Source organism: Macrobrachium nipponense, chromosome 41 (genome assembly GCF_015104395.2).
Source record: "Macrobrachium nipponense isolate FS-2020 chromosome 41, ASM1510439v2, whole genome shotgun sequence".
NCBI classification, from domain to species: domain Eukaryota; kingdom Metazoa; phylum Arthropoda; class Malacostraca; order Decapoda; family Palaemonidae; genus Macrobrachium; species Macrobrachium nipponense.
The window spans coordinates 35,230,927-35,243,546 of NC_061102.1; the positions used below are offsets into that span (position 1 = coordinate 35,230,927).

Here is a 12,620-nt window from a genome sequence, read left to right on the forward strand (position 1 = left end):
AGCAATGCTGTATGGTTCGGAAACAGCAAGCATGAGAAAAATAGAGGAGAAGAAGATGGATGTGGCAGAAATGAGAATGCTCAGGTGGATGTTTGGGGTGACAAGAGAGGATAGGAAGAGAAATGACCACATAAGGGGGTCGACTAAAGTGGTGGAAGTATCAAAGAAAGTGCAGGAGGGAAGGCTGAGATGGTATGGACACCTGTTGAGGAGAGATGAGGACCACGCTGGGAGACTTCCTATGGGGATGGAGGTTCAAGGAAGGAGAAGAGGGAGACCAAGAAAAATATAGAAGGACTGTGTGAGAGGGGACTTACATGAGATGGGAATTGATGAGGCAGAGGCGCAGGATTAGAAATAGATGGTAACGGCTCATCCGAAACGGCGACCCCATATAAAAATGGGAACCAGCTGGGAAGAAGAAAAGGACACTCAGTTTGTTCTCCATAGTCCAATAAATTTATTTCAGCAAATACAAGAATCATTTTAGAGCTCCGATAGTAACAAGATTTTTCCAATACCACATAATTATTTACAAGAAATCAGAATGTACTTAGCATCAGTTTTTAGGCTACTCAGAAAAACTATTTTCCCATATTCATGCTGTTATACAGTTTCACCAGCAAGGATAAATGTATTTTTCTACAGACTCAGATAACTATATCCCGTCAGTTATGGGCACAGTTCAAAGGTAATGTCTTATATACTCATTTTATTTTCAATAGTTAGTGCCTAATCAATGCTTCTATCCAGTTTGGTATGTAATGTTATTTATTTCTCCATTCTAGTCTGCGTCTGACTTTTTCACATCATTACAAATATATAAATACTAACAATAATAACCACTGCTTTCAGCCATTCAGTAGATATAAATTTCCATGTCCAAACATAGATTACGAGAAAATTTATGAAACGCATATTTCTACATCGGTTTCCTTTTCACTGTCAAAGGTTTGTCCTAAACGTATATTTTGAACTGAAGGACAGTTTTATTTCTTAAGAAGGTTATTATTCCGATGGCGCGAAGTTGGGTCGTGGTCAAATTATATGAAAACGACATTAACGATCATTCGTTTTTATGCAAATCGCTGCGTGTGCGCGCATTTTTTCGCTAACTGAGTATTGTCTCTTGGAACGACATTTCTACTCCCAGGAACAAGAGATAACAGTGATTTTATTAACTTTTGCTTGAATAGTGCGACATAAAGGCCATACTTATTTTCAAATTGCGCTGAAATAGGGCCATAACTGTTGAGTACTCAATACTTATTTTTTAAAAAATATGGTACGTTTAAAGTTACAAAGCAATTGCTATTTGATTATTACTTCTATAATAAACAAACATAACTTTCCTCCACCTCGTGTATTTTTCAGTGGGTACCTTTAACTTCTAAGAAATGTAGAAAGTTTCTTGTAACTTCCAAAAGCTGGTGCTATCGCTGTGGTCGGATAGTTATTGGAAGCTGAGGCCGTGGGACGCTGCGAAGGCTGTCCCTGAAATGGAAAGGACATTATTATGTAAGGGAAGATAGAAATATATCAAAGTTTTTAGATAACGCTTAACACCAAGTACAGTATCACGGACATGTGCACACACATATGTACTATATATGAGTGTGTTTGTATGTACTTATGTATATGTGTGTGTTTATATATATATATATATAAGTTGTACGATTTTCGCTCCTGGTGAGCTTAAGTTTAATAATGAAGAGGACAGCGAGAAGACTGGAGATCATTTCTTTTTATTAACACCTACGTTTCGGAAATCCTTTCCCATCTTCAGGGCTATATATAGAATTAATTTTTACAATATTAAAAAGTATGCTTAAATAACCTAATAATCATAAAAAATACAGATTGTCATTAAGCTAAAATAAAAATATAATCTACAAAGTGACTTTTAAGCTAAAAATAAATTAAAACACTGAAAAACTTAGTAAAATAACAGATCCAAAATCAAAACAGAAAATAAATATTGAAAAAATAAACAAAGACAGCGTTCTGCCAGACTTACTGTTAAGAGATTTGGTTATTAACTGATGGAAAACAGCATAGTCAAAAGGCGACGTTAGAGGAATAAAAAAAGAGGGGGAGAGAGAGAGAGAGAATGTGAGTAATAGGCGGTTAGGCAATATGAATAGTGTGGAGGTAGTTTGGTTGTTTAAGGTAGGAGACAGTTTCTTGACAGAGTAGTTTGAAATTATTATACATAACGTCAGTTTTACATGAATTTGAATGGTTCCTTATAGCCGAAAATTCTTTTGATTTAAAAATGCAGCCAGTGCGATAATTGACACCTCTATGGGAATCAATGTGGACTTTCAGTAAGCATCGGGTAGATCTGACGTAATTTCAAATTACATTTTGGACAAGTATACTCAAACGCAACGAAAGAACGCATCAACTCCGAAAGGGTGTCTTTGAATTTAAATAGTCTGCCTATTGTTAAAGGGTTGTTGAACACAAATTTGAAATTAACATCAGGGTACAACGTGCTTAGCGCTGTTGTCAGTTCACGTCTAAAGGCTGCATTTTTTACAAATGGCAATGAAAAATACATTAATATCTTCGGAACTTGAGGACACAATAAACTGGGCTGATTAACATTGTTTAAAAACCTTTTTACAATTTTGTCAAAGAGGTCAGAAGGATAACAGTTATTCTTAAAAAATACTTAAAGAAAGGCTATTTCATTATGAAAACTATTCTAATCTGAACACGGGAATAGGCTCTGAATAAAAGTGTCTGCCGAATTCAGCTTGAATGTCATTGAGCAGTTGCTAAAAAAGTTAAGACCCAAACCAGTGTACGTCTTTTTCCTAAAAATACCTGTGAGAAATCTCCCATTAAAACGTGAAATATTTATGCCCAAGAAAGGTAGATGATTATTTGATTCCATTTTCATTGTAAACCTAATATTTTGATGAAAAGTGTTGACAAACTCTAAAAACATATCAGCATGGGATTTTTCTTTAAACAATAAAAACGTGTCATCTACGAATCTTCTGTAAAAAATAAGCCGAAATAACTCTGGACATTGGCTAAGAAACAGCTCTTCTAGGTGGCACATAAATATATTGGCGAATGTAGGACCCCTTGGTGACCCCATTGCCATACCATCAACCTGTTTATACAACTTTTTGTTAAAGACAAAGTGGGTATCAATCACTGCAAGCTCAAGTAGGCTTCTAAAACTATTTAAATCAAACCCATTTAAATCAATGTCCTCAAGTTCCGAAGAAATTAATGTATTTTTCATTGCCATTTGTAAAAATGCAGCCTTTAGACGTGAACTGACAACAGCGCTAAGCACGTTGTACCCCGATGTTAATTTCAAATTTGTGTTCAACAACCCTTTAACAATAGGCAGACTTTTTAAATTCAAAGACACCCTTTCGGGGTTGATGCGTTCTTTCGTTGTATTTGAGTATACTTGTCCAAAATGTAATTTTGGAAATTACGTCAGATCCACCCGACGTTTACTGAAAGTCCGCATCGATTCCCATGGAGGTGTCAGTTATCGCACTGGCTGCATTTTTAAATCAAAAGAATTTTCGGCTATAAGGAACCATTCAACTTCATGTAAAACTGACGTTATGTATAATAATTTCAAACTACTCTGTCAAGAAACTGTCTCCTACCTTAAACAACCAAACTACCTCCACACTATTACATATTCCCTAACTGCCTATTACTCACATTCTCTCTCTCTCTCCCCCTCTTTTTTTATTCCTCTAACATCGCCTTTTGACTATGCTGTTTTCCATCAGTTAATAACCAAACCTCTTAACAGTAAGTCTGGCAGAACGCTATCTTTGTTAATTTTACCAATATCTATTTTTTGTTTTGCTTTTGGATCTGTTATTTTACTAAGTTTTTCAGTGTTTTAATTTACTTTTAGCTTAAAAGTCACTTTGTAGTTTTTCTTTTCCTTTTAGCTTAATGACAATCTATATTTCTTATGATTATTAGGTTATTTAAGCATACTTTTTAATATTGTAAAAATTAATTCTATTTATAGCCCTGAAGATGGGAAAGGATTCCCGAAACATAGGTGTCAATAAAAAGAAGAAATGATCTCCAGTCTTCTCGCTGTACTCTTCATTATATATATATATATTGTATGTATGTATGTATATATATCCGATTAATGTAGTTTATTTCACATTCTTATTGTTTTTCTGCATATCTCATGCCGACATTCACCTAAACATTCCCCTGTATTCCCATTGAAACTCAGGTCTCTATTGAAGGTAAAATTTCTGCTCATAACAATTTTCTAAGAGTTCAAATTTTGTTTCTTCATATCCTGTGTCAGTGCTTTCCATAAGCAAGAATTTCAATTTAGTTTTAGTTTCATTCCCGAAAATCTGTATAGTTAAGCTTCCTGTTGCCTCAAGCACGGATTGACGGGCTGCTCATCGAATATGAGTGGAGTGTGCTGGCATAAGGCCTATTCAATCTGTGCACAACCCCAGCAAAAGTTTACCATTTCTTAGGAACATCAGCCTCATCAAATAATATCGGTTCTTCCCTTCACTAACGTTTCTTTACCTCAGCTACAAACCATTCGTATTCCGAGATTGATTTTGAAATGTAATCTTTACTTGTTTTCCAGGTTTTAAATCTCAAAAGTTTTAATTTAAAAGATAATCTTGATCCTGGTAATATTAAGCTGTACCTACGGTTCCGACGCACGACCATAAAGAAAAAAAAAATCCATATCTTGGCTTGGTTCAGTAAATCACTCACTGACCTGAGTGATGTGGAAAAAAGGCTCACGATGACGCGTGTGTAGTACCAACTCACCTCACAGGGATGGGCTGGATGTATCCGTTGTCATCAGAGGCAGTATCGCTATGGCTTCGGCGATGGTTATGGAGAGCATTCACGCTGACGTCAGTCCTCGGGTAGTGCTCGACGATCTCGTAATAGTGTTCAGAAGGTGTCGCGATGTTATTGTTAGAGGAAATGGTGATGATGTTCACCTGATTGCCGTGGTGGTTGTTGATACGCGGGGGTGGAGGTGGCGCCCAAGACTCGGGCACTGGGTGGGAGAAAGGCCCTTCTGGAAAAAACGAACTCGAATGTTATGGTCAGTTTATATCAAGGTCCTCACTTTGGACCTTGGTTTATATATATCATTGGCCTAAGAGTCCCCAAGATGTTACACAACGTTCATTGTTATAGTGGGAAACATATCAGCTCTTGCCGACGTTGAAGAATTGGGCGAATTAGCATTTATTTTTCCAGTTCTGCCATAAATATGACCTACTTGATGCGAAGCATGACTGAAAGATGCCAAGGAAATATGGACTCTGCCTGAACATATATTTTTATAGGCTTTAATGTGTGATCGTATCCAAAAACGCTGACGTTACTTAGTCTTAAAGGAAATATAAGGTGTTGACCATGCAGGCTATTCAATCCTGCCTCACAGTTACAACGCATCAGATTTGCTCAAAGCAACCATGTCGCAAATTACCTTTAAAAAGACGTAGAACACTTGTCTTCATCTGCGGATTATAGTAAACATTAACAGCAACCAGACCGATGATCATAAGACAGCTGACCATTGGCAGAATGACGATGGCTGCGCCAGTGACATCTGCCAAGTGTGCAAAAGATGAAAGATTTTCAGACGATCTGAGTAAGTAAGCTGGACAGTTTCTGACTTCATGCATCATCGGATTTACATGGTATAATGGCAATGAAATTAATTCTGTTTTTTTTTTATTCAGCATATTAAAACAAAAAATACTGAATAGAAATCCAGGCATTTTATTCTCTACTTACTTTGTTCACAGGCGTCGTTGCATAAATGCAAATGTACTCTATTCGGGATTGTTATTCTGTATTTGCGATTATATCTTGTCTCTCTGCGTTTCTCCCGAGGTATTTTCATGCTCTGTTCTTTGCCACTCGCAGACAGTACGACTTTCTGAAACGAAGTAAACCACCTGGCATTAGCTGTAGTGTCACAGTAGCATTTCTTAAAAATAAAAAAGAAAAATCATAAATGCTTTCCATAGTTTATATTTTGTAAAAAAAAAAAAAAAAAAAAAAAAAAAAATCCAACTTTTCTCGTAGAAATCTATATTTTCTTGTACAGCTAATGTCGGTCAAATGCATTTGATTATAACAAAATTAACAAGGCACGAAACGAATAAATTTCGATGATTGAATTAAGACATTGGTAGTTGAAGTTATGTTGTAACTAATTTTAAGAATCACGATATTTGGAGGGTTTACGGAAAGATTCGAAACTTACATGTGTTTTTCCATTTCCATCCTCACTAGGAACAGCCTTTATGTTATCCAGTACTTCATTTCACGTATTCTCTTGATTTTTTTTTTTTTTTCAAAATTCGGAGCAGTCCATTAACTAGCTGCTTTTGATACTTGTTCCTGCCCTAAAACATGGAAAGCCCATTGCAAAGCAGATTCTTGCTCGTTTTAATAGTAAAGTAACTGTATTTGGCAGCAGATGCAGTAAACAAGAGCAATTATGTCGACGTAGGAATTTGGCGGCTGCCGCTCTCACACAAAACCTCAGCTGACAGATTATGCGGCGCCTGGCTGGCCTTCAATAATGATGAGACCATAACATCATCTCTCGAAATGGAAAGTTATTAACATTTGCTTTGATAACTTGCTTTAACACTGAACAAACAAATGAACAAAGGCTTCATTTTAGGCATTTAGATTCTATTCAGCTTCGAAAACTTGACCCAGGCAGAACTAGTTTGCTACGTTCCACTGATACGACTGCACTGGAACAGTTTCGTCGGATCCAGGTAACAATAACAAATAAGGTGCATAATTTTTGTGTGTGTGAATTTATTTATTAGGAAATTATATGCAAGGAGAGATGAATGAGAAAGGGATCTCAGAATTAAGGATGTCACGGGAGAGAGAGACTACCTGAAGAGAATGCAGTCTAACTTCGATGTAGTGAGTCATTTTTGTTCCCCCTTGCACCTGAGTCGCAGGTTGAAGCCACACAAAACAAGTATATTTTATAGATAACTTACGTCCTGTGTAATGCGTAAGTGGTTCCAGACGCCTTTTACGGTTGTAAAATTGGCTGTATAAGGATAGAGTATCCCAACCGCTTTTACATTCAAAGTAAGCTCTAAGTCCGACTTGAGCCTCCAGTTAAGAGGCTCGGAGACAGGCACATTTACCTCAAGAGGTTCGCCGAAGTCCTTCTCTTCATAACTGATTTCCAATTCTGAAAGAAAGAGACAGATTAACAGTGACGTGCTCTAAGGTTTGAGTACTGAATGCAAAAGCTTCAAGTCGCCAATTAAGAACACCATAGGCTTAAGATAGCATAAGACCAAAGATAAGGCTTTTGATAAAGGACTCAGATTTTATTTGTTTTTTTATCTGTTCTGCCTATGTAGCATCGAAAGCAACTCTAATTTTCATAATTGATGATTGATTTTGAGTATATACGGTTTATATGCGTATTAAAATGTGATCAGTGTTTGACATTTAATATTTGCTGATCAGTATGCACGATTTACATGTGCGTGCACGTACCCACACACACACACAATATATATATTATTATATATATATAGAATATATGATATATATCTATATATATATATATATATATTATATATATGATAATATTATATATATATATATATATAATATATATATATATATATATATAATATATAAAATATAAGCACCCAATCCCTCAAGACTGTAGAGAAGATGTTGATGTTTGAACTTTCAACCCACATCCATTGTTCTTATTTAATAGCATGCAGGAATTAACGACTATGGTAGATTCACAACAACCGTTCATCTGATGTCCAGGCCAGTCCATTACGACGCTCCTGATTGGCTGTTGATAAGCCAATCGAAGGACTGAAATCTCTGTCCCTCGAGAGAGAGCACATAGGCAGGATGTATGTTCCCCCTCTCCTGATGGATACTTTTGAAAGACGTATCTCTCAGGAGAGGGGGAACATACATCCCGCCCATGTGAACTCTAGAGAGAGACTGAGGGCTTATCAACAGACAATTAGGAGCGTCGTAAGGGACGGCTTAGACATCAAATGCACGGTTGATGTGAATCTACTATAGTAAGGAAGTGCCTCGAATGCTGTTTTAAATGTTAAGTATTACATGGTAATAATTATGAGATACAGGTCAGAGAAGCGAGTGTAGGAGTGATAAAACCACAGGTTTACCAAGTGGAACTGAGAAGGCAGATGTCCATATACCTATGAGACAGTAACATGCGCATAGAAGACACGTTAGGAGTAGAGCAGTGTGGGGTGGTCAAAGAACTGGCTGCGAAACAAGTTTGTTATAAAACAGAAAATAATTGTGAGTTATCAGTAAAGGGATAAAAATCTCCATGAGCTTACAGAGAACCAGTGACAGCTTTGTTAAAAATGCAGCGTAGAAGGTGCTGGGTGTTGGAATTTGAGAGCAATTAGTTTTCGTAGACTAAAAACCCACGATCCTGTGACGAAAATTTTATACCATTTTTCATCAATATTGTTAATCTGTATTTGATCAGTTCAAAAGGTAATTAAACCAAATTCAATTTCTTTTCTCTTTCATTTCCACTGGTGGTATTCACTTGTGAGATCCTCTTGTAGTTGTGTTAGTTTTGCGTTCTGCGAATCCATGAAAGTTCGTTTTCATCGTTTCAATCCCATTCTGTACTTATGAGTAACTGAGCATTCTGAATAACGACAAGTAATGATGTGGAGAATGATACGGGTTAAGATAATTCGTCAAAAAGCAAGCCTTACGAGATTAGCTTTGTTAAAATGCTTCCTTTAGCTTTTGTAATTTTGTGTAGGTAATTTATGCTTCTTCTAACACCTTTCATGCGCTGTTTACTAAAAATGAAAGAAAAAAGGTAATACCTGGGTAGCAGACTACAGAGCCCACCACAAAAAGTATCCAAAACACAGTCGTAGCCATCGTCTCGACTCGGGAACTCATTGCTTCACCCTGGTTCGGGTTTCAAGTTGTCCAGCGACTCTGTGAATTAGGAATACACACTGCACATAGACGTATTTCCTCTTTTGCCTGATATTCGATTCACTCAGTCATTCAGATCTTTTCAGAATAACTAATGCTTCACCTCAAGCTTTACGTCAGTGATCACTTCACAAGATTCTTCCTTCAGTCTCTCGTAAATATGCTGAGTCTGTCCTCCTCCACGAAAACAAACGACAACTGAGGAGATCCTTTCGGGGCTTCCGTTACCGCCAGAATGAGGTGCAGTGCTGAAGGATCTCCTCTAAGTAAGAGAGTCAGTCCTTCCTTGCGAACGTCGGCACTGATAGAGAAGGTTGTCTTCTCAATAGGGTTATTGTTTCCAATTTCCAAAAGCGGTCGTTACGTTTCAACGGAGCTCACCTCCGTCTCAGAGTGAAATAAAATGTGTAAACTGTTGTTCAATGTGCAACAGAAAATCTCGAGCGCCTCAGTGGCGTGATCGGTATGGCATTGGCCTGCCAAATCGGTGGCCGCGAGGTCGATTCTCGGGCATTCCATTGAGGGGTGAGAGATGTGTCAATCTGGTGATAGAAGTTCACTCTCGACGTGGTTCGGAAGTCACGTCAAGCCGTTGGTCCCGTTGCTGAATAACCACTGGTTCCATGCAACGTAAAAGCACCATACAAACAAACAAACAAAAAATCTCAAAACTAAAGAGAAAGACAACGGACACTCCTGTGATTGAGTCACAGGAGCCCCAACCTTACACCGGAAGGATATGCTAGTCATCCTTGATTCTGCTGTGAGTCCAAACGATTATACAACTGTAGATTTATACGCCTCAGGGGCGTGGTCAGTATGGTGTCGGCGTGCCACCTCGGTGGCCTTGAGTTTGATTCTCGGGCATTTCACTGAGGTGCGAGAGATGTGTATTTCTGGTGATAGAAGTTCACTCTCGACGTGGTTCGGAAGTCACGTAAGCGTTGGTCCCGTTGCTGAAGAACCACTGGCTCCTTGCAACGTAAAAACACCATACAAACAAACGAATGTAGAATTGATAGATCATACTTTTTTAATCTTCTGTAAAAGAAAACCATTGAGATGACTGTTTGTCTGTCCGTCCGCACTTTTTCTGTCCGCCCTCAGATCTCAAAAGCTCCTGAGATTAGCGTGCCGCAAATTGCTATATTGATCATCCAGCCTCCAATCATCAAATATATCAAACTGCAGCCCTCTAGGCTCAGTGCTTTTAATTTTATTTAAGGTTAAAGTTTGCCATGATCGTGCGTCTAGTACTGCTATAGGTGCCAGCAACACAGGCTATCACCGGGCCGTAGTTGAAAGTTGCATGGGCCACGGCTGAGAGTGCCTTTGGAGCACTTTTTACTTTTTTATTTTTTGTGTAAAGTTTGGAAACTGTTTGGATTCGAAATATGATTCAGTCATTCTATCAAAGACAACGAAGCTTTAAAAAGTCTGCGAACAGAAGACGAGTGGGAGGGAATCTCGGATATTGCCCTTAATAGTGGCATCGTTGATCACCTGGTTAAGTTCGCACGTGCCCTCATCTTTTCATTTGACATAAATATATTCTAATTTTCTGTAAGTTTGTAAGAGGTAGACAAGGGAAGAGATGTCTCATATTCCATGATGGTTACTCCCGAGATGGGATTTCAGGTCTACAATATTTTCCTTTTGTTAAAAGAAATCTGGGATTATGAAATGCAAAAACTTTGTGTCTACGCACATAATGCATGTATATGTCTAGACACAAAACTTTTGCATTTCGTAATCCTATGTTTCTGGAACAAGAAAAACCAAAAACTGTAGATCTGAAAGATCATCTCAGGAGTAACCATCATGGAATGTGAAAGATATCTTTTCCTCTCCATCAGTGTATGTGTATTATATATATATATTATATATATATATATATATATATAATATATATATATATATTATATGTATGTATGTATATATATCTATAAATACATATATAACTAATCTACATATATTTATAAAATACTACATAAGATGTGTATATATATAAATCTATGTATAAAATATAAAGTAAGTATATCTTAGTTTTACCAGACCACTGAGCTGATTAACAGCTCTCCTAGGGCTGGCCCGAAGGATTAGATATATTTTTTAACCTAACTGGGAACCAATTGGTTACCTAACAACGGGACCTACAGCTTATTGTGGGATCCAAACCACATTGTATCGATAAATGAATTTCCATCGCCAGAAATAAATTCCTCTGGTTCCGCATTGGCCGAGCCGAGATTCGAATTTCGGACCACCGGAATTGTAGCCGAGCGCGAAATGCACTCGGCCAGCGTGGAACTTGTGTATAATATATATATTATATATATATATATATATATATATATATATACATAACATATATATATAGTATATGTATATATATAAAATATATAAATTTAATCTATATTTACATATAGATGTATATTATATATAATAATATATATATATATATATATATATATATATATATAATATATATTATATATATATATATATATATATATATATATATATATATATATATATATATATAATGTACACACATATATATATCGCAAACAAAAAATTACCATAACGTGATTGGAATGTTTTGAAGTAATAAAAGTTCACACTTATGTGAGATGTGTATTAAAAAATTCTTATATGACGGGAGCTTTCGTCTACTTGATCAGTAGACCTCATCAGCCGTACTGATTTTTTCTTTTTAATTAAAAATATACATAAAGTCACGAAGGACAGGAAAGATGCTGGAACCGTCTCCAAGGGAGACAACAACAAAAACAAACTATCTCAATCAGGTTATTCCCTCGTTCAAATGTTGTCTGGCCATGACGAGCCGATCGCCGTGGTTGAATCACTTCCTCTGTCTGTTCGGCCGTTCCCTCGTCCATACCTTCTGCTCGACACCTGCAGTGGGGGCTCTTCCTTCCTTCCAATGCCTGGGCGGGAGAAAGAGACATCCTGGGCAGTAGGAGTGGTGCAAACAACGTCTGTACTAATATTTATACTTTTAAGAATCAAGTAATTGGAAAATGCATCCTCTTGGGTAAATGATTTGTTAAACTCAAACACGTTTAAAATATTGATAGGACCCCCTTCAACTACTCTGCGTTTACCTACATTATTATCTCTGTAGATTACTTTCGCTCCTTCGAAATACAGTTCAGTCTGGCATCTGAACTATATTTCGATCCCATCCTACATGATCGCTTATGTTCATCTAATCTTATACCCAATCCCCTGCCTGATTCCCCATAATAACACTTATAACAATCTTTACACGGTACCACGTAAACCCCAACGTCATCTTTCCTTTCTTTTTCATGATTCCCAATCAGCTTTGATTTTAACGAGCTATTATACCTAAAAGCTAAATCCAACCTATTTATCTTGTTTTGTTTTAATAAATGTTGCACCCTTTCCAAACTATGATGATAAGAAAGCGGAATACTAACACTTTTGAATTCATATTTCCCTGTCAGTGGATTATAAAAGTTTTTTCTAGCCTTGGTAAACGCTCTCTATTTGTGCAATATCCTATTGGTAGTGTGGGTACCATATCATATTGCAATATTCAAGTGGAC

General features: G+C 36.9%; 1 protein-coding gene across 1 annotated transcript; it reads right to left on the bottom strand.

Moving 5' to 3' along the window:
• Positions 1-443: 443 nt before the first annotated feature.
• LOC135212687 (uncharacterized) lies at positions 444-9,618 on the bottom strand. The gene is made up of 6 exons (XM_064246364.1): positions 8,907-9,618; positions 7,038-7,237; positions 5,800-5,944; positions 5,489-5,611; positions 4,813-5,071; positions 444-1,494 (listed from the first exon to the last, which is right to left on the bottom strand). The coding sequence occupies exons 1-6, from the start codon at positions 8,983-8,985 to the stop codon at positions 1,434-1,436; spliced, it is 867 nt and encodes a 288-aa protein (XP_064102434.1). The 5' UTR covers positions 8,986-9,618; the 3' UTR covers positions 444-1,433.
• Between the last annotated feature and the right edge of the window lie 3,002 nt (positions 9,619-12,620).